The 20,461-nt window shown below is 43.1% G+C and overlaps 1 protein-coding gene across 2 annotated transcripts; it reads right to left on the reverse strand.

Annotated features, from left to right (window-relative positions):
- Positions 1-229: 229 nt before the first annotated feature.
- LOC144726321 (ornithine decarboxylase-like) lies at positions 230-19,952 on the reverse strand. Of its 2 annotated transcripts, none has more exons than XM_078604919.1 (12): positions 19,779-19,952; positions 15,382-15,516; positions 14,721-14,927; positions 12,964-13,137; positions 10,626-10,798; positions 8,150-8,284; positions 7,575-7,656; positions 5,352-5,435; positions 5,043-5,202; positions 3,575-3,690; positions 3,108-3,322; positions 230-2,033 (listed from the first exon to the last, which is right to left on the reverse strand). In XM_078604919.1, exons 3-12 carry the CDS (start codon positions 14,823-14,825, stop codon positions 1,910-1,912), a joined length of 1,368 nt encoding a protein of 455 aa, XP_078461045.1. In that variant the 5' UTR covers positions 14,826-14,927; positions 15,382-15,516; positions 19,779-19,952; the 3' UTR covers positions 230-1,909. The 2 variants fall into 2 exon arrangements, with proteins under 2 accessions (XP_078461045.1, XP_078461047.1); XM_078604921.1 differs by lacking the exon at positions 19,779-19,952 and adding an exon at positions 15,676-15,698.
- Positions 19,953-20,461: the final 509 nt, after the last annotated feature.

Raw genomic sequence — 20,461 nt, forward strand, 5'->3', positions numbered from 1 at the left:
TGCGGTCAGTCTCTTAACGCATGAGGTATTGCAACTCTAATATTAGACTCCAAACGGATGCTTGTCTCACATGGCAATAACGCAAATAGAATAAAAAGTAGGATGAAAACATGCTTGTTTTGACAATTGCAATTAACTTGTTGATATTTCAGGCTCACAGTGAGAAGTTGAGCGACTTTTATTATGAATTCACATTTGAGAAATGTAAACATAAGATAAACAGCACAGGTTCTTAATTGAGGCCTTTATTAAAGCACTGGCTAAGACAACCTCATGGATCCACAGTGATAGGACAACACCACAAGGAAGTGGCAACCCTAACCCTATCGCACACCACGCTTAGTACAAAACTGTCTTAACTTCCAACACAAAAGGACTTTCACGGTAACCCATGTGGCTCTCTACATCCATTTATCACCGAACCTAAGACGCGAATTAAAATGCTTCACACAGAATAGTGCTTACACACACACTCAAGACTACAAGGGGTAAAATTTATAAATTATGATTCACTGTTTGTTTTATTCATAGTAAGGTGCACATTTTCTTAGAAGACAGATTGTAATGTCTCACATGAGCAACATACATTTTCAGGGCTTTTACAAAGTTCAACAGATAGGTCCTTATTTGTTCAAGAATGCTCAACGCGAGATGTTAAAGTGACATTTCATCCACATGTTATACTCGCATCCCAACAATTTGCTACGAACTCTCAAATATTATAAAGCCGCATCACCTTATTGCTGTTATACCAGCACATTTATGAGATTTACCTCAATTTGACCAAATTACACAACACACATTGAAGATTATTCAATGCACAAAGCTACAGAGCTAGACATGCGTGTTAATATCCATGAGTTGGCGAACGCATGACAAATGCTAAATACATTTTTCAAATCAAAATTTGGTGCTGCGTACAACCCTCAAAGAAATGAGAAAATTTTAAATTATTAAATACAAATTACCTTATTAATTTGTCAAAACTTGGCAGTTTGTGAGCTGAAGATTTTGCAGCTATATTTCAATTCATTGAACAGAATATGGACCGATATTTCTTAAACTAAATGTACATTCATTTACACGCTACAATATTTGATAAGTCAAATCGGGTGAGGGTCATATTTGAAACAAATGGAAATCTTACCCTGAGCAGCACAAATACGAACTCACAGGACAATTTCTCCAGCGAACAAATGTGCTGCTAAAATTCCATAAGTTTTTTTCGAAATTCATCAAGTGGTACACATACAAGATGTGAAGTTATTTCATTGAACAAAGTGTGTATAAAACCGACAAAAGGCTAAATTTTGCAAAACTCAAAAAAATTTTTGTAAGTCTTGAACGTTGGTGGTTGTAGGTTACTGTGAAAATGTCCTACATTCTAGAATCTCTCTCTTTGGATCCATCTCTACCAGTCCTCCGCTGTGTTGCATGGTGCTAATTGGATATTTTTCGTGCTAAATGTCAAGCTTGCAGGTTCGGCACACGTTTGAGCTCAGGTTTTGAATTGGGGCACTGTTCGAGACAGAAAAAACCTGAGAAAAAAAGTTAGACAAGGAAACAGCATAAGAAAACAAAGGAGCAGAATAGATACTTTAACAAAGATAAGCAGGGAATACGCAGGAAAAACTTGGTAAAGCTGAATGGAAGATGCGGAGGAAAGTGTTCAGAGAAGAGGGGACAACAGGATGGATGACAAAAATTACTTTAAATAAAAGTCACTGGTCCCAGGAAAGACAAAAAAACAGAAGAGCAAATGCGCGTGCGAACATGCAAGCTTGGAATGTGAGGGACTTTCACTGCTACTGAAACCTTGGATTGGCCTTTAATTGGGGGGATGGGTTGAAAGATTTTGCGTGGGGAAATATAGGAAGGTTGGATAGAAGAGTTGGGGGTGTGCGTGGGGTCAAGCATTGACTCCAGGCGGGAGGTGGGTGGGAGGCAGACCCAGCTTGTCTCCGCAAGAGGACTGCAGACATGGGCCCAGCACGACTTCCTCCATCCCCGACAACAGCTCCTGCATCAGCAAACTGCATGGATGGAGTGGGAGGGGGGGGGGCAAATATATCAGCATGCTAAGGTGAGAACGTCAAAATAAATGTTCTGTATGTATATCTGCAAAAATGCAGCTAACATGTTACTTATCCAACTCTGTGTCAATTCTTATGTTGTAATTTTATTAAAGTCAAAGTTGAGTGCTCGATTAGTGCGAGGAAGTCAGGAGTCAGTGATGTATAGCTAATAATTTATGGGCATCACAGACTTCATGGCATAAGATGACCAAGGTGTCAGTGATTAAACGGATGCCTGCTGAAAAAGGACATCTGTACTATTCACTCCAATAAGCATCGTTTAAAAAAATGTGGTCATTTCATTTGGAAGCAAACACAATCTAACGCTTTAAAACCAATAAAAAGAATTAGTCAAAGTCAATGGCACTCATGAGACAAGATTAAAATAGAAAGGTCTGTAATAATTAAAACTACAATATAGAGGTGGGGCAGTCGTGCAGTGGTTATCGCAATGCGCTAATGAACTCGGCAATTTGAGCGATTCCCGGCCACGGCTAACACTAGTTGGCAAACAATATCTGGACCGGTCCTCGGGTTCCCCAGCCCACCACCCCCAACCTGCACGAACCATCGTGGTGAGATATGGTCAAATACCCATGACGAATATGACATGGGGAGTCCTTCATCCAATACTGTTTAACAAAGAGCATTAAGTTAATTTTTATACCTCAAACAAACACTTACACTAAAATGTTTTTTTATTTTACTGGGTAAGGCCCACTGAGCTATATAGCTCTTTTTCAGAAGCAACCTGGCCACAAATGATAGGGAAACGAAGTGGCTTATCACGTGTCAATTTAAAGCAGCAAAATATTTGGCTCATAAATAAAGAGGGAAAAACCAGAGGACCCGTAAAAAATCCACGCGACCACGGGGAGAACATGCAAACTCCAAATATACAGGAGCCAGGGTCGGGATCAAACTCCCAGAACTTCTGCATACCAGGGGAGGTAGTTAACATCTCGCCACCATGGCGCCCAACCTATGTGGAGCGGCAGCGAGATGTGAATAACAGCAGCATGGGGCACTCACCGGTCCTCGCTGCTCATGACATAGTGCACAACAGGCTTCTGGAATCCGTTGAAGGTAGAGGCAGCGGCCAGGGTGTAGGCTCCCATGTGCTGAAAGATTAACCAGTCTCCCAGGTGCAGCTCGGGAAGCAGGACGCACTCCAACACGCGGTCAAGTCCGTCGCAGGTGGGCCCCCACACAGATGTCTCGAACAGTGGCTCATCCGGATCCACTTTCTGCAGGTATACGGTCATAAACACAAACACAAAGTACGTGCAAACGCATGTGAATGCAGGCATACAAACACTCACACTAAGTGTCAATAAGAGATGCAATAATGCTACAAGCCAGATAATCCATCATTGACTTTGTTAGTGTCCCCTTTTACAAGTGCTGTGTCCTACATTCACAAAACGTTCATGTAATACACTGAAAATGGCCACAACCTAAGACGTAGAAATGAGGCTGGATTGTGGGATAACGCGTACCCGATGTGTGAGAGGCAAGACATTAGCGTGGTCGAAGAGGATGCAGTTGAAGGAGCCGTACACGCCGTCGTTGACATAGTACATATACGCAGGTTGGTCATCTCGGCTCGCTTCCTCTGCAGACGCACAGTGCACCATCGCATAAACACAGACACACCAGCGCTGTACAAACCTGTCCTACTGCAAAGGACAAACCGACTCGAGTTAATCTCAAGGGCTGTGAGGTTGGCGGTTCGGAGGACGGCATGCCACCAACGGTTAACCCAAGCAGTGGTGGCTCGTGACATTTCCACTAGGTAGGGCTATTGTGAGTAACCTCTAAAAATATGGTGTTCTAATTAAAAAAAACCTCGTCATATTATTGGCCTTCCTCTGCAAGTGATGTAACTGTTATATCTACCAACGGTAGGCATTTATAAACAATACTAAACACTCAAATGCTGTCCCCATGACTCTCAAGTCCACACGACACAACCCCTTTGACACTGCCAAAAACCTCGAGCGTGTAGGTTGTGAGCTGCTATATTTGCAGTGCAACCTAGCGTTGTGACATGGTAATTACAGCTATAGGCGCCTTTTTCACCACCCTGAATGGATCTCAAAAGGCGTGACTAAAATGCAACGCTAATCGCAATGAAGGGATATCTCTCACTGATGCCTTCACAGCCGCCGAGACCTACCCGAGGCACAAATCAGACTGTGTTGCAACTTAAAGCGTTATCTTCATTATGCAATTCACGTTGAATGATTATATTTTTTTAAACACAAAACTATTTATCAAAAAGTATTTTTATTACAAAAAATGTTTCATCTCCAGCTGCTTGGTGGGGCGGTGCCCCAACGCCCCTAGTGGACAAACCGTGCCTGAACCACGTTCTCTTAAGTGTTAGATGTGGAACTTGTTTTGCACCGTACGTAGCCAACCATGCTAAATCGGAGGTGCGGGGGGAAAAGACTAAACACAAAAAGCAGTTCTGAAGAAATGAGTTTTCAATCTAGATTTAAAATGCATAGCTCCAATGGCTTCATAATATTGGAAGAGCATTCAAGACGGCAGCAGAAGCACAGCTGAAAGCACGCGATGCAGTGACCATCTTTGTTCAATGGCTCGCCAATAACCACTGCGAGGATGACCGAAGTTGCGAGTTAATGGTCTCAGCCAGGGACACCAATGATTGCAAACACATACAAGAACACAAAAAAAAATCGGTTTTGCACTTAATTTTAAAAGATATTCAGATGTGAATTAAAATATCGGTTTGACTATCTTGCAAAACTCATGACACAAATGCTGCCTTCTACTGTATGAACCAAGTTACTTGAAGGGATCTCACAAGTAGCTCTGAGGTCCGAAGGGATACTTGTATTATTTGCCCCTATGCCGATAGCATAATCGATATACAATTGGTGGCAGGTGATGGGGGTGGTGGAATTTTTTTTTAAGGAGTTAATTTTCTGCAGATCGCACCATTGTCCAGGCTGTTTTGGACCACGGCCTTCTTGGCGATGATACCGACGGCGAGCATGAAGGCTGAGGCCACGTAAAAGCGCCCTGGTTCGGCAATCACGCGCACGCCACTCTCGGCGGGGAAGTAGCGCTCCAGAGCACCGTTCAGCACCCCTGCAATCTGCCAAATACAACGTTTTGAGACAAATGACATTCGTGGCATGGCACATACAACAAAAGCGATCATGTGTCGATATAGACGATATGCACACCATGCAAATACAAACAACAATATGCTTGTTTAATTCACCCATTAAGAAATGCACTAACCTCTTCAAATGTAACTTTTGCATCGGGAGAACCAGGGAAACCACCTCCGATGTCAAGGAGACTCAAGCAATATCCAAATTCCACCTGCAACACAAGTGCAAACAAGGAAATAATTTTGGTAAATGTATTGTTGCCATGTGATCTTATTCCAGTTGTAATGGCTGCAACATTTGTGAAATAAAGTCACAATTTGGACCTGCAATTTGCAAATTTGTTCAAAATCGTATTTTTCGTTGCTTGCACTGCAACAACGCTGTGATTGAATGAAGGAGAAAAACATGAGCCATCACGGCAACATGAAAGTAAACATTACATTTGGGAAAAAAACTGTAACGTGTTACTGCATGAGAGATTAGGGGTGCACTAAATCAGCCATTTATACTATACTAGCGGGAAGTACCTGGCGCGGCCCGGGGGAAAAATATATTTCAAAACTTCTCTTAAAAACATAACACACAAATACCAAGCTATTGTGAAAGCCCAGCGTGCCATTTGTCCGTCAACAAAATTATAAGAGGCTTGCAGAAGTCCAAAAAGTTATAGAAAGTGGGGGGGTAAATAGTTGATCTAAAAAGTTTCAGAAAATTGTCGACCGCCCCCCCTCAAAAAATATTTTTACCCCCTCGTAGGCATATATACTTACACACCCTACATACAATATAGTATCTACAAACTCTATGGCAGTATCTACCGACTCTACAGCAGTACCTACCGACTTTACAGTAGTACCTACCGACTCTACAGTAGTATTTCCTGACCGTAGTAGTGTCTGCAGACTCTATAGCAGTATCTGCTTACGATAGCAGTATCTACTGACTATCTAGTCGTATCTACCGACTCTGCAGCAGTATATACTGACTATAAGGGTATCTACTGACTGTAGTATTATCTACTGACTATTGCGCAGTATCTACCGACTCTACGGTAGTATCTACCAACTCTATAGTAGTATCCACTGACTCTATAGTAGTAACTACTAACTCTATAATAGTATTTACTGACTGTAGTAGTATTTACTGACTGTAGTAGTATTTGACGGATGGGGAAAACAAATAACAATGTTTCGTCCGGGGGCTTGTGTCGTATGTGTGTATTTTGATGAAACGTAAACCCAGCAGTTCGTTAGTTGAAAACATCACAAGGTATGTCCACACACACAGACAGACAGAGAGACATAGACAGAAATTACTTTTATAGGTAAGATTTCCACATTAAACACCTAATGATGTATTCGGCCTCATTAAAAGCTAAATAGTAGCTTTTTAAATAGATGTTTTAGGTTAGTGAATTTGCAAACGCCAACCATGAATTAAGACTAATATAGCTGGGCCACAAATGCAGAGAATTGCTCCCTGACCTCTGACACCTCACTCACCGCCCTCTCTCACCCCCCATGTCCAAGTCAAACTGCGTGCGCTAATGGTGAGCAGGAGGGTCAGGTCTCACACCTTCCCATCTTCTCCTGTACTACGGTCACTAAACACAGACCCACGATTGGTTTTAACCCTTTCCCATTCCAATGACGCAAGTTTAAGTTAAAGTACACGTACTTTATCGGTACGTCTTTAGGTCAGAAGATGTTACCGAGGCTCCTACAAGGCCGTGCGGGAGGGACTACAAGGCCGTGCGGGAGGGAGTTTGGCAGTTTGGTGTCAGCTATCATAGATTGCGGTTATGTCGCTGCAGTTCTCTGCGGCGAGTACAACGTCTTTAAAAACGGCACTACGCCTCCAAATAAAATTAACGCTAACCACTTGCGCGTTCAGATATTCAGCGGTGAACGAGACCAACCCTGCAACTTGCAGACGTCTCAGAACGAGAAAGGTTTCATGGATCAATATGGTGCAGCTGTTGTAAAACAGAAGCAATGAAGTTGCAATGCAATGTTGCGAAACATTTTAGGGATTGCAAGAAAATTTCAGCATTAGCTATAACTATACGGCTAGATAGGACCATCTTGGTGACAAGAAGAATAGACTAATAACAATGGGGAAATGTAAAATCAGCCAGATACAGTAAAGTATAGTCAAGGGTACAGGTGGCATTAGAATTGATGGCACAGAACAAAAAACAGCACAAGACGGGGGCCACAGAGAAAAGATTGAAGTCAGGCAGAACATGACGGATAGTATGGGACACCGATGAATACTACATCAAATGGATGACATGGTACAGCAGGGTAAGAACAGATGAAGGCGTGGCAGGAGGTGAAGCGATACTCACGGCCATGTCAAACACGCAGCGTGCATCTGCGATAGCCAGGGCAAAGGTCTCGGCTTCCATGCAGCCACTTCCCACATGAAAGCTGGTGAAACAGCACAAAACAGTAAATTGTTATTTATAATACAGGTATAAGTCAAGATAGATTAGTGCTCCTTGTATAGTTTCTTCCCCGAGTATGGATTTGTTTTCTCTCAAGAAAATAGAACAATCAACAGTGGAGAAGCGATTCTCACAATTATCAATCTCTGCAGGGCTTCATATGCACTAAGTCATGGGTCTGTACTGTAACCTTCAAGTCTTTACTATGTCTTCACAGTTCTAGGTTAAGGTAAAGATGCAGACCTTACAATTACTTGCTCATGCCACTGCCGGCAGAATGGCCTCTTAAGAGAGGGAACTGGGTAATTTGGCAATTTTCCACAACCTGTCAGATGTCTTACATGAGGCGGGAACACCCACACATCAACCCACCACACGCGACCTGTTGATCGACTCCTTGTGGTGTCCCGATTTATACTAAAGTCACAGGTCTAAACATACTACTTGATTTCACGCAAATAAAAACACGTCCCGACCTGACGCCGATGACATCGACCCCGAGTTGGCGTGCCCTCTCCAACAGGTGGCGGCAGCTCTTGAGGCTGGCTCCAAACTTCACGCTCAAGCGACAAACCGCCTTAGAATCGTCAGCCATGATTCGCAACACCAGCCTAAAGAGACGGCAACGATGGGCAGGGTAAGAACTCCACAATGGGATTGTGCCACAAAAAGCTGGAAGCTCATCAAGAAATAATTCATTATCACATAGGATTCAGCCCCGGTTTTAAATAATTAGAAGTTCTGCCAAATGAACTGCAATGTGGGCACGTAGTGCTCTATGGGTGTAAACTTTAAAAGGTAAAATTAGCTCGAGTTTTATAATCACGAAAATCCCAAATCTGTATGCCGTTTTGTCCGAACCAGACAAAAAAAGCATTTTCACTGCATAATAGGTAAACAAAAGTAAACAAATTGTTCATTATAAATACTTAATGAACATCATGCAGCATGCTCATAAGGATACAAATTGAACAGAGATGTGCAGAGCATTCATTAGAATGCCACACAAAAATGTTTCTGGTGTTTTGGTTGAGGACCAGGTCAAAGACTTTTCAAGGTTAATGTTTAATTCAACTTTAATTAACTATTCCTTAAAAGTAAACACATTATTTTAAGAGAATCCGAAGTTTATTTCTCTTGAGTAAAGCCCACCTAGTGATATGGGCTCTTTTTTTCCAGGCCCACTGGACCAGCAGACAAAAGCAGTGGCAAGCTTCATAGCCACAAAGGCATGGGGTATTTCTCCAGTAACCTTCAAGTCTTTACCATGCCTTCACGGTCCTAGATTGAGATAAAGTTGCAAACCCCTGCTCTAAATTGCTCATGCAACTGCTGGCAGAATGACCTGTACTATTGTAAGACATTGTGTGCCCTCGCACACATTCATGGAGACACCAGGACATTTGGGAAAACTGTGATGAATCTGAATCTCACTGGAATAAGCAGATTCATTTAAAACAAATTACAGGATCAATTACAGTTCAACATCATAATGAACACACCTTTGAGATTTGAGCCGGTGAGAGAATATCACGGTTTGGGGAATGCCTTCATCCAACAGCAGATTGATTATGGCTGATGGTTACTTTGGAGATATTGTTGCAGAATGGAAGCAAGGAGGGACTCGTATCAAAGCAGTCAAAAATGTCCTTTCTGGACAACTTATTTGATACTTTGGTCTCGTACAATGGTGCACATGCCAAATAAGCCCCCCTGAGCCAAGTACAAAGTTAATCACTTGCAAGTGTGTGTAGTGTTGTGTGAAAGGGCATGTCCAAGATGCCGATTCAAACCAGGACCTTGGCCTACAGTGGTGTCAAAGCACTATACATAGATATATTTGTACATATGGCTTGTTTTTCATCCCTTACAGAGATAAGGAGTTGGACTCTTGTACCCCAAACGCAGCGGTCGAGTGAGTCCAGCATGATAAATCTCGCACAAGCCTTTGTGCAGTGTTTTTTTTAGTTAGTCAGTATTTTAACAAAAATGTAGGTACAGTTTTAGGCCAGTCGATGACAGCTTGTGGAATTTTATTTCACCGACCCAAGCTCTTAGATTCCCTGACAAAATTAGTTATTTAGTCCACTCTTGGTTAATAAATGTTGGTGTGAAGACCGCACAAACTCCATTTCCACACTTCCCGAACCATGCCTATAAAACGATACCCCGTTTATAATGATCGTACGTGCTGCCAACTAGCCAAACATCGTTCATTCTGCTCGGCACATTCAACTAGGGCTCACGTTTTGTGCCGCATGACACCGATACAGCAGCTTTACCAGAGTAAACTGTGGCATCGTCAAGAGCGTGAGCGAGCAAGAGTGGGCGAGTTTACTGCTGCAAACTAAGACAAGAAATGTCACGGACTGACAATGCAGATAATTGGGGTTATCAAAAAAAAAATCACCTTTACGACTGTTTAGGAGAAACGAGAAAAGATCAAAAAAACCGTTTATCAGCAAAGTAGTATGGGACGGGTCTTTTAACATGTCGTAAACAGATTTTCACACACTGGGAGACCTGTACAAATACGAATTTACACATACGCGGCAATGCATTAACTTCCTCATCTTTTTTTAAAGTCCCAATTCAAATTGTCATTAAACCTTGTTCAGAGAGAACACGACCAATTTAGCGAACCCTCTACAAGGTCAGCACATGCTTGTGATATATAACCAATTACCATGTTTGGTTTTCCTCGGTGCTCTCCAATAAATTATTAAACTATTATCTTAGTATGCATTTTCATTCAGGCTAGTTATTCTCATCATGGTCAGTACCGCTTTAATCTTTTTTATTTTGGTGGGCAGTCAAAGTCATCATCATTCTCGATGATACTCCTCCAACTAATAAGCATCGTTGACCAAAACAAAATAAAAACAAATCGTTGACGAATATTTTCACAAGTGTTTACAAAATTACCACTGGTTTTGTGCGCAGGGCTCCTACCGGGCATGAGGATGGTTGCGAGCCACCTTCTCCAGCTCCGCCTCGTTGTCGAAGGTCATGGTGTGCACACCGTGGCGCGCCGCGTACTTGATATGGGACACCTGCTTGCACGGGTTGGCGTAGATGATGCGCTCCGCTGGGACGCCCAAGCCAAGCACTAGAGCCATCTCATTCTGTCACAAAGCACATGAATTTTCAGACTTTCAAACAAAACAAAGGTTTCCAGCGACACGACGGTAGCATTTAAACAAAAAAAAATTACATCCCATCTTACCCAAGACTAAATTACCCGGAATACATCCGATTCATGTCGGATCCCGGGACCGAAGCAGGGTTGAGTCTGTGTAGTGCTTGGAGGGGTGAGCACAATGCATTCACATGTATTGCAGGCTATAGACCAGGGGTGGCCAACTAGCATCTCCCGAGCTGCATGCGGCTCTTTAACCCACCACATGCGGCTCTATTGAAGTGGCACCACGTAGGACATATACAGTAAAACCTTGGATTGCGAGTAACTTGGTCTGCGAGTGTTTTGCAAGACGAGCAATTTTTTTAAATAAATATTAATTTGATAAACGAGCGAGGTCTTGCAATACGAGTAGTACATATACGCTTTGTCTGCCGAGCGTCACGTGATCACAACTGATATACGATTACAAACACGTTTCCGGAACGAATTATGCTCGCAATCCAAGGTTTTACTGTACTATAACAGTAGCAAATAACAATTAATGTCTTCCCATGCTGCGTCTAAAACTGTCAATATATATACACAATTGGATCCTTGCAGAACTCATGGGTACTTTTTGGCTCTTACAGGTTGGCCACCCCTGCAATTGACTGCTGGAGCGATATATAGGGTTGCACTGTACTTCTATGCTCCCACATCTAGGTCCTCTGCCTTCGCCAATCCATAATGAAACAGCATGAAGTATAGTTAAATAACCCACATGACCCGCACAGCATAGGGAGACCCTTGTCCAGCAGTGGATTGACAAAGGGCTGTATATGTACATGCTTGTTTCCGCCCTTATGAAAGTTTGAGTAAAAAAAGTTAGCATGAGATTTTGCAATCATAACAGCATTCACATATTAGCACCACTAAGTAACAAGAAACTGCAGCGATAACTGTCAACGTTGCCAGTAATAGGCATAATAAGTTAAAAAGACTGCCCTGATAAGAAATGTTTAAAAGCTTTTACAACAACCCAGGTTGCCAATAATGTTACACGATCTTGAAAATAAGTAAACCAGAGATGGATAATTCTGGAAAAGCCCTATACAAATGGCATGTGAAAACCATGAATGCTTAATTCATAAACACGCACACACACACGCCAGCTCCAAAACTTACACAAATAAATAAACTAAAATATATTCTCACAGACACAAGCGCACAACGTGAAAACACACGTCTACACACAGACTCGCATGTTTTTACACAAACAAGCACACACGGGACAAGTAAACACACACGGGACAAGTAAACACGCACGCAAAGCAAAAAAAATTACGCAATGGAAATCGACACAGGGAAGATGAAAAAGAATAAGGCCTAGGAGCAGATGGGAAGCCACAGCAGACAGACTTGGCACAACGGGATCTAACAACCACAACGGAGAACGACGAAAGATGGCAAGAGGTGGAGGGAACGTGTGTCAACAGTGTGTGGAAACGCATAATACGGTCCCAATGATAACGCCAACACGCAACCAAGCAACACAGCCCATCCTTGTTTACCTTGATTACCACCATGTTTCACACGATCCGATACGTTATATTTCATGAGATGATTACCACGATATCAGTTTCCCTTAACTTTGTAACTGTATACCACATTTTGTCATTGTGCTTTTGTGCTCGGATGTACTTCAAATACAAAAAAGATGATCTATACAAATTAAGGTAGTGTTATTCAATCAAAAAACTCTAATTATTACAATTTTACGCTTATAACCTGCGTGCCATCAGAAACAGATCATGTTATATAACCGTTGTGTCATCAACTTGTCTCGGAATTCAACAAGGAAAAAGTTTCATTACTTTAACTATTCTGAACTTTATTTTTTCAAACTTTTGTCATGAAATAAGAGGAAAACATTTAACGATCAACAATAACCATGACGTAATATTTAGTAAAACGGACGATATGATTATCCTAGATATTATATTGTACGATGTCACGGTATCGTCACAGCATGGCCAAGGGGTAGCGTCATTGTGTGCCGGTGTCATGGTCTATGGCTTGAGAAATTAGCTCGTCAAATTGTTCTATTGTGAAACATGAACTCCTACTGGGTTAAACAAGAGCAATATCGTGGCAACCCAAATTGTTTACCTTGCTTGCGCAGTCAAAACCAGCACCCATGGCAGCAAGCGCCCGCAGCACTGGCAGCTCATCGTTGCACTTGACGGCGTAGAAGGGGCTGACAAGAGGCAGGTGCTCAAGCCAGCGTGCGTGCTTCTGTACCACATCGCCAAGGTCCGCCACATAAAACGCATCCTTTTCATCCTTGGGGGTGTACACACACACACAGGCACATCAATAAAACATTCACAAGCAACAAGTGTCTTGCTTGCACAACCATGTACAGACAGGCAGATGCAGAGGCACGCAAATCACACGAGTTGCTTAAAGCATTAGGAGTGGAGCAATTCACGCCCCCCCCCCCCTTCTACGACCACGCCCCACTACGACAATTAGAAGAGTTGGCACAATTCCATTCCAGATTAGATTATTTTTTAACAACGGATGAATGTCAGCACATCTATTGGTAGCAAGGGGAAATGAGAACCAATCACATGCCAAATACGAATTGAAAAATATTGCTTCTTACAGGTGCGATTCTGTGCGTGCATCACAGGCATAATAATCAATATCAACAATTTAATCTTTATTTTCCATTGTTCCACCCATAATAAGCACGGGTAAGTAAACACTAAAGCATGTAATCAGAGATGTGTGTGTGCTCAAAATGGTTGTGTTTTGGGGAGAAAGCGAGGGTAGGCATCTACCCATTTACATGAACCACTACCGCAGAGAAAAGGTTCACTACATTCAACAAAACGTACTAATGAATCTATTTCAGCAATATTGAAGAGTTTTCCAAACTCTTTTCAGTGTTCATCTACTATGGTTTAAGTTTTTTATTTTACCACTCATCAGGTATGTGGAATGAGAATCGGTTTAATCGGCTTTTAAACAGTCTGGTAACGAGGAAAATGCATTGGGATACATGAATGGATGTGGAAAAATTATGTTATAAGGGAGGATAAAACATTTTGCAATACGGACAGACCTGTCTCTGGACTTTTTCTGCTTAGTCTTGTAAAGTTTGGCCAATTAATTTAAAATTTCTGTTTTGCTCCACGTGGAAAGAAAACGGGGTACCAGGAGAAAAATTTACACATTAAGGAATAACACTTAAAGGTCTCTACAAAGGGGCTAATGAACCTATATGCCTGTACTGCAATTTATTGGTGTAAAATCTGTGTGACCCACCAATCCTTTCCTCCAAAGCACTAGATCGCAGGCATATAGAATCACACCCAATGTAAAAACATTGTAAGTATAAATTTGTATCTTTATACATGCGCCAATAACTTATTTTATATTTGTTAAATAGTGTTCAGTCAGTTACAACAGCTGCAAACATGACCTCATGAGCCATTTATTAACTGGATTACACCGGGCCACTATGTTCTGGGCTTCAGAACAGTTTTCCCAAGAGCGATTTGATGGGATGCATACTTGGAATGGCAAGAGGCCGAAAAGGGAAAACATGGATCAAAGAACAAACACAAATTACAGACATTATGTTGACAACTCAGAAAAGCAAATGAGCTCGAGCTTGGAAACATCCCTCGGACGGGCTGACAGCAGTTGAGACTGGCGATGGAATGGCATCTAAAAGGGTAAAGCAACATACAAGAGGATGACCACTGCGGAGAGCGGAATGATGAGATCGTTTCTTTTTCAGATGGATGGTAGCGGCAGCACTGGACCACGAGGAATGGCGACAAGAGTGGAGAGGCCTTCATCTAACAGTGAAGTCGCAATGGATCATGACAAGTGGGTCTGGAATTCAGGCTTACTGAGAACACGAGGCCGCGGATGGTATCATCGAGGAAGTCACGGGTGCTGATCCCATCAGACAGGAGGGAGAAGTAGGGCATGTCTTGTTCCTTAAATCCTTTCATCTTTTCCAGTCGACGCAAATCCAAAAAAACGTATTCGGGGAATGACGAAAATTTTGTCCAAGGTTTCAGTAGCAGTAGAAAGTCCGTTATCTATGCAACAAACTGTGAAACAACCAAGTGAGAAAAAAAGTTAAGTCATTTAATTCTCAGTCATAAATCGCCATCAGGGTAATTGCACCCTAAAAAACATGTTCCAATTAAGCTAAGTAACTGTAACATTAGCTCATTGATCAATAAGTTAATATCATGCACCTACACTAAAGCACGGTTGCAAGACTATGGGTACAAGGAAAGCTATTAATTCAAACCAAGCAAATATGAGCTTCTGATTTCACGTTGTCAGAATTTAAGGACAGTTCCAAATAACATTTAAAATTTCAAATGAGAAACTTTCAATAAGGGATATACATGTAGAGTGTAATGTTTTACTAACTCTTTAAGAGTGACCCACTGTATTGCCTTATTTATCAGTTGAAGCTAACCGTGCTCTGTCTATAGAATATTTACCATCTTCTCTATGAACATGCATCCTCACTGTAACTCTTCAGGTACTCACGCGGAGCAGCTGGGAGGCGGATGGCCCCAACTATCAGCTGGGCTCCCAAGGCGGCTCTGCGTTGAAATCAAATTGCTCTAGGTAGAGCCGCCGTCCCTCTGGATAGATGTTGTATACCTTTTCCGTGTATACGCCCTGCAAAAACAACATCCAATTCAAAATGTGTCAACAGCAAAGAAGACTCCCTACAATGTCTTGCTTACGCCACGACTGGCAGAATGACTTCCACTAGAGGACGCTTTCGAGAGCCTTTATAAAAAGTATTTGGTGTCCTCATTAACGCCAGTCAGATACCTTGGAAGAGGTAGGAATACCTACAATTTACCCCATAACACGGGAACTGCCGATCGACTATGATGCACCCAGTTGTACTGCTGAGTGGAAAGAGGCAGGGGCATTTAAGAAACTTGCACCATTATTGTTTTAACTGCCGTGCCAAGAGAAGGAACCAACGACCTATGGGATCACAAGTCCAGTGTGATAACCAGGACAACTCGGCAGCTGCAAATGACAAAGTCGTACTTGCATTTTATTCCAATGTTTCATGGTATTGAAAACAGACACCGACATGACGATTTGACAGCGAGCGTTGTCAATGACAGCCTATGTATATAAATATGTGCATACATCAATGAAGAACTTTGCCAAGTATTTTAGAGTTTCCGAGTATTGTAGAGCTCATGGTATCTCAAAACTGTGGGGGGGGACAATATCCATCGAGTGCTGTTTAATGAAATGGTAACATGTTCCAAAGTTAACATTCAGATTTATGAGAATGAATACCAGGGTTAATAGCAAGCGCAAACCAGATCCAGATTCCACTTCCCATACATCCGTGTGACTCAAGTTCACAAAAGATGACTGCTCTTATCGGCAGTGTAAAGTCACCAGTTAAGAAAGTGTTTCCTTTTGTGCCTTTTCAGAGCAACGCGTAACAAAGTTGGAGGCCGTTCTTCATACAGAGCAAAACTGAAGGCACAGTGGTGAAATAAATTTCCAGCTTATATAAAACACACGAGTTCTTTACATAGTTTTGTGATATGACATTAAAAGGAAGTTTACAAATGGTTTTAAATGCATGAATGGCCACATAGTATGAATGGGACTGTGTGACAAAGCAGTGAAAAAAAGTGGTCATTCTGGTGACTGGGGAATGATATTTGCAAATTCTCAGGCTCAATGGACACGTAAGCGGAGCAAAGATTGCAGTACACAATGATCACTATTTTGCACGACATTGACTATGGTAGTATCGTCATTAGAAATGTCTGGAAATGTTTCACATCTTCAAAGCATATTCACCAATCTTTGCAATTCAAATACAAATCGAGGCTTTAAACGACTTTCGCAACTGACGATTGAAAAACGCCATAAGGTGCACCATGTTAAGTCACAAGCACTGTTGTGTGAGAGGCACACCGTGGTACGTTGCTGTACAGTGGACGTGAAAGTAGCTGAATAACACGAGTTTAGGTCATTCGAGGTCACACAGTACAGTGGTGACCTTACACGCAGTGATGGACGAGCTAGTCGGCACAGTTGGCAACACTGCGCCTGAGCACCACGTGCCGCCTACTGGCTTTACATCACAGGACTAAAGCCGCATGGCAAACGGTCCAGCAAACAACACCAATTACAAATATATTATCATTGGTCAATCCACTGCTGGTTGAAAGCATTCCCAAGCCACCGCCCGCCTCTCACAACCGCGCGATGCAATAATCCACCGGGCACATAACCACAAATGTATATTTCATCGCTTCTTGGCGAAGGTTCTATCGGCCACGTTCCATTCCTTGGCTCCCATTCCCATTATTATTCTTGACCATCATCCATACTTATTTTTTAGTGACGTGTCCTGCCCAAGCTCACGTTCTGAACAGTTTTGATGACATTGTAGACGAATTAGTGTGTCAATTTGTCTTCTCGTTTTTTTTATCCATGTCTGTATGAAAGGCAGCCACCACATCACCAAGACCCATGGGCAGACAGCCACCACACAATTAAACACAATTTTACATTAACTCACTGCTGCAGTAACTTTTAGTGTTGGAAGATTTAATCTACAAACACGGGTTGCGGAGTCTTCATTGGCAAATGTGGGTTCTAGGAGATACCTTCTCCCATGACACTCCGTTTGCATTCAAAGCCATATACATTGATTTTAAGCGAAACGGAGGAAATGTCACGAGGGGGCAGCTATGTCACCGAAAACACGTCACTGCACTAGGATACAGACACACAAACACAACAGTAACGTCATAACGCTGCTAAGCAGATGGGAAGAGTACAATTTAAGTCCCCGTAATGACGAAAATAACGCATTCGTCAATAACACTGCCTTGAGAAGGAAAACAATAAGCGACATTTTGGGCAACAGTCCTTCACTGCTCTGAGAGCTGTATAAGTGGAGTCCTGTATAGACCAACTACTTCACCCAGTTAACAGCAAACATAGCAGGGGGCAGTTATAATTACAATTACAGCAGCATTAATAGCCAAAATCACAATTACATTGACTGCAGTGCATTCCGAATCAATTACAACTGTAATTTACCCCAGGTCCTGTCGCTACCACCAATATTAGTGAAATAAGCTCACATACCACTTGACGAAAGTAGAAACCACTACCACATGATGCTCCAAAAGTTGCAGCTCAAACTTGTGTCCAGTCTCAATAAACGTACAAAAATCTTCCAGGTTATAACATGCACCACCTATTACTTTAAAATACAGGTGGGAGAGGTGCGTCTTATAAAACGTTAAATATGGTAATTACAACTTTACATGTGATAATCATTTAACATCACCGTCAAGAGTAATAGGTGCCAGATTAGGGTTCAATAATAATTACAATGAGCAGCAGCAACGTTAGCTGAGATTAGAATTACACCATTATCATAATTCATTAAAATTTGTATTTAAATTGCCACAGGTGTGAAATATCAGCCACCACAAAACTACCAGGCAACCACCACGTGGATTATAACCATCAATAACCAGGTCAAGTGACGCCCAAATCATCATGTGCACCACCAACTTTTCCTTTTTGAAATACAGGTGTGAGAGGTGCGTTGAATATGCTAACTGTACATGTGAATAACCATTCAACATCGCCATCAAGGGTAAAAACAGGTCTCAGCCAGATCTGGGTTCAATTAACATTACAATGAGCAGCAATGCGAGCCGAAATGAGGTTCACAAGTTATCAACCACGACCGTATTATGCCATTCCCCCTGTCCCCCTTATGCAAGTGGAAAAAACACATTAGATGACGCGTCTTATAATCCATGTAACTTCAAAATGTAAAACTTGATTGACACCTGGTAAAAAGTTTAGGCTGCGTCTTAATCCTGAGGATACGGCACCATGACCAGTTGAACAGGAATCGAAACCTCAACAATCATCAAGACAACACCACCAACCAAATTGTAAACGCAAACACCAAATATACAGCGTATGTTAAACGCTTCTGCAAATCCACCGCTGGATGAGATACTCGACCACGCTGTGCGGGTCACGGGAAGATACATGGGCCATACTTCCCCATCATAGGTCAGTGCGTGTTTGGGAAGGGGGTGAGAGCATTTTGCCTGTTGTTGTTGAACTTCTTAAAACACTCACAACACTAATGACCTTTTGGGGAACTCTCCTCTTACCGTACTTAAAACACCAGATACCCTCAAGGAAAAGAATCCGCTAGTAGTACATCAGCGGGTGAAGCAGATTAACCACCCCCCCCCCCATCACCAGCGGGTGAACAAACCCCACAATCCTTACACCAAACACCCGGCAAAAACCGAGAGATGTTCACCGCCCCACGTGGCTGCCACTAGAAGTCGAGGCGAGCGGGGGGGGGGGCCGGGGGGGGGTTCCTATTGGTCGAGCCGATTGACAAAACCTCGCCTTTACACACAATTTGACATCCTCCCACAGTCTAGTGCACATACATTATCAACACGGCCGCTAGCTTACGTAAACGACCTGGCACGAGGGGAGCCCCACACACTTCCCCTGGGCCGCACGGCGAGTCGAGAGGTGGAGAAGAACTCGCGACGCGGATGTCCGAAGCCGCTCGCGGCGTTCGGGGCGAGGGGACGCCGTGGATGCGGCCATCTTAACGTGGGGGGTGGTGGTGGTGGTGGAGGGTGGGAAGAGACAACTTCTCATCTCCAACACCACCACCACCGCCGCCGCCTTACAATACTAAAACGACGTACAAGGGAACAAACCACGGCCGTCCGATCACCTCCGATGGCCGAGGCTCTCCTAACCGAGATGGGGGAACGCGGCTCAAAAAAGAGAGAGAGAACGCAACGCAGCCATGTTATGTTCGAGCCGGCACGCACGCATCGGCGATGCGAGTCGGAAAAAAATATATAGACGAGGCCACTCACCAAATAAGACGTCCCTGGGCTTCTTTTAAATCGTCTTTTCTTTTTGGGCGGAATTTTTAAACGATGTGTGGGTAACCGCTAAAGAGAAACGGGCTGGCGCTCTTGGCCATATATGTTTAAGCGGAGCGGGAGCGGCTGACTTCGGGCGGGTCACGCAATGAGTCGGGAATCCTCCGCGGCGCCGCCTTAAATAGCGACGCGTCACCGCCAGTGACGAGCGGGAAGCGAATCCGCATAATGTAGTCCCCCCACCCTTTTAGCCCCGCCCAACCCAACACGTTCCATTAATTGGCTACCACATTCAGATAAGCCCCTCCCCCCCTCCCCCTTAACTTTTATTTCAGACCTATAAAGGCCGGCACGGCACACGAGGGGGTGGGTGGCCAACACCACGCCCGGCCGCCTTTGTCTCCCTAGTGGCGATGTTTACACATCGCACCAGGTACTAATTTTAGGCTGAGTCGACCTAGGGGAGGCCCAGGACCGGTTCAGATAATCGTCACCGGTGTTTTCCGTGAACGGGAATCGAATTCCGGTTCGCCAGGTTCGTAGCGCAGTGTAGCGCTAACCACTACACTACCGCTACCCACTATACACACACACCGCTATTGCCAAATCCCGCGCCAGACACTTATACCCAGGGTGAGTTATTTTATCGATGTTTAAAATGTACACGGGTGTAC

This window comes from Lampetra planeri, chromosome 23 (genome assembly GCF_965212315.1).
Source record: "Lampetra planeri chromosome 23, kcLamPlan1.2.h2, whole genome shotgun sequence".
NCBI lineage: Eukaryota > Metazoa > Chordata > Hyperoartia > Petromyzontiformes > Petromyzontidae > Lampetra > Lampetra planeri.

Bases quoted from the DNA above. Each gene is read 5' to 3' on its own strand.
- LOC144726321 (XM_078604919.1), bottom strand. From the start codon at position 14,825: ATGAAAGGATTTAAGGAACAAGACATGCCCTACTTCTCCCTCCTGTCT. The intron at 10,799-12,963 runs GTAAACAATTTG...GCTTTGTGACAG, and splicing joins GTTTTGACTGCGCAAGCAAG to AATGAGATGGCTCTAGTGCT. The intron at 3,691-5,042 runs GTGCGATCTGCA...GTGCGTCTGCAG, and splicing joins CCAAAACAGCCTGGACAATG to AGGAAGCGAGCCGAGATGAC.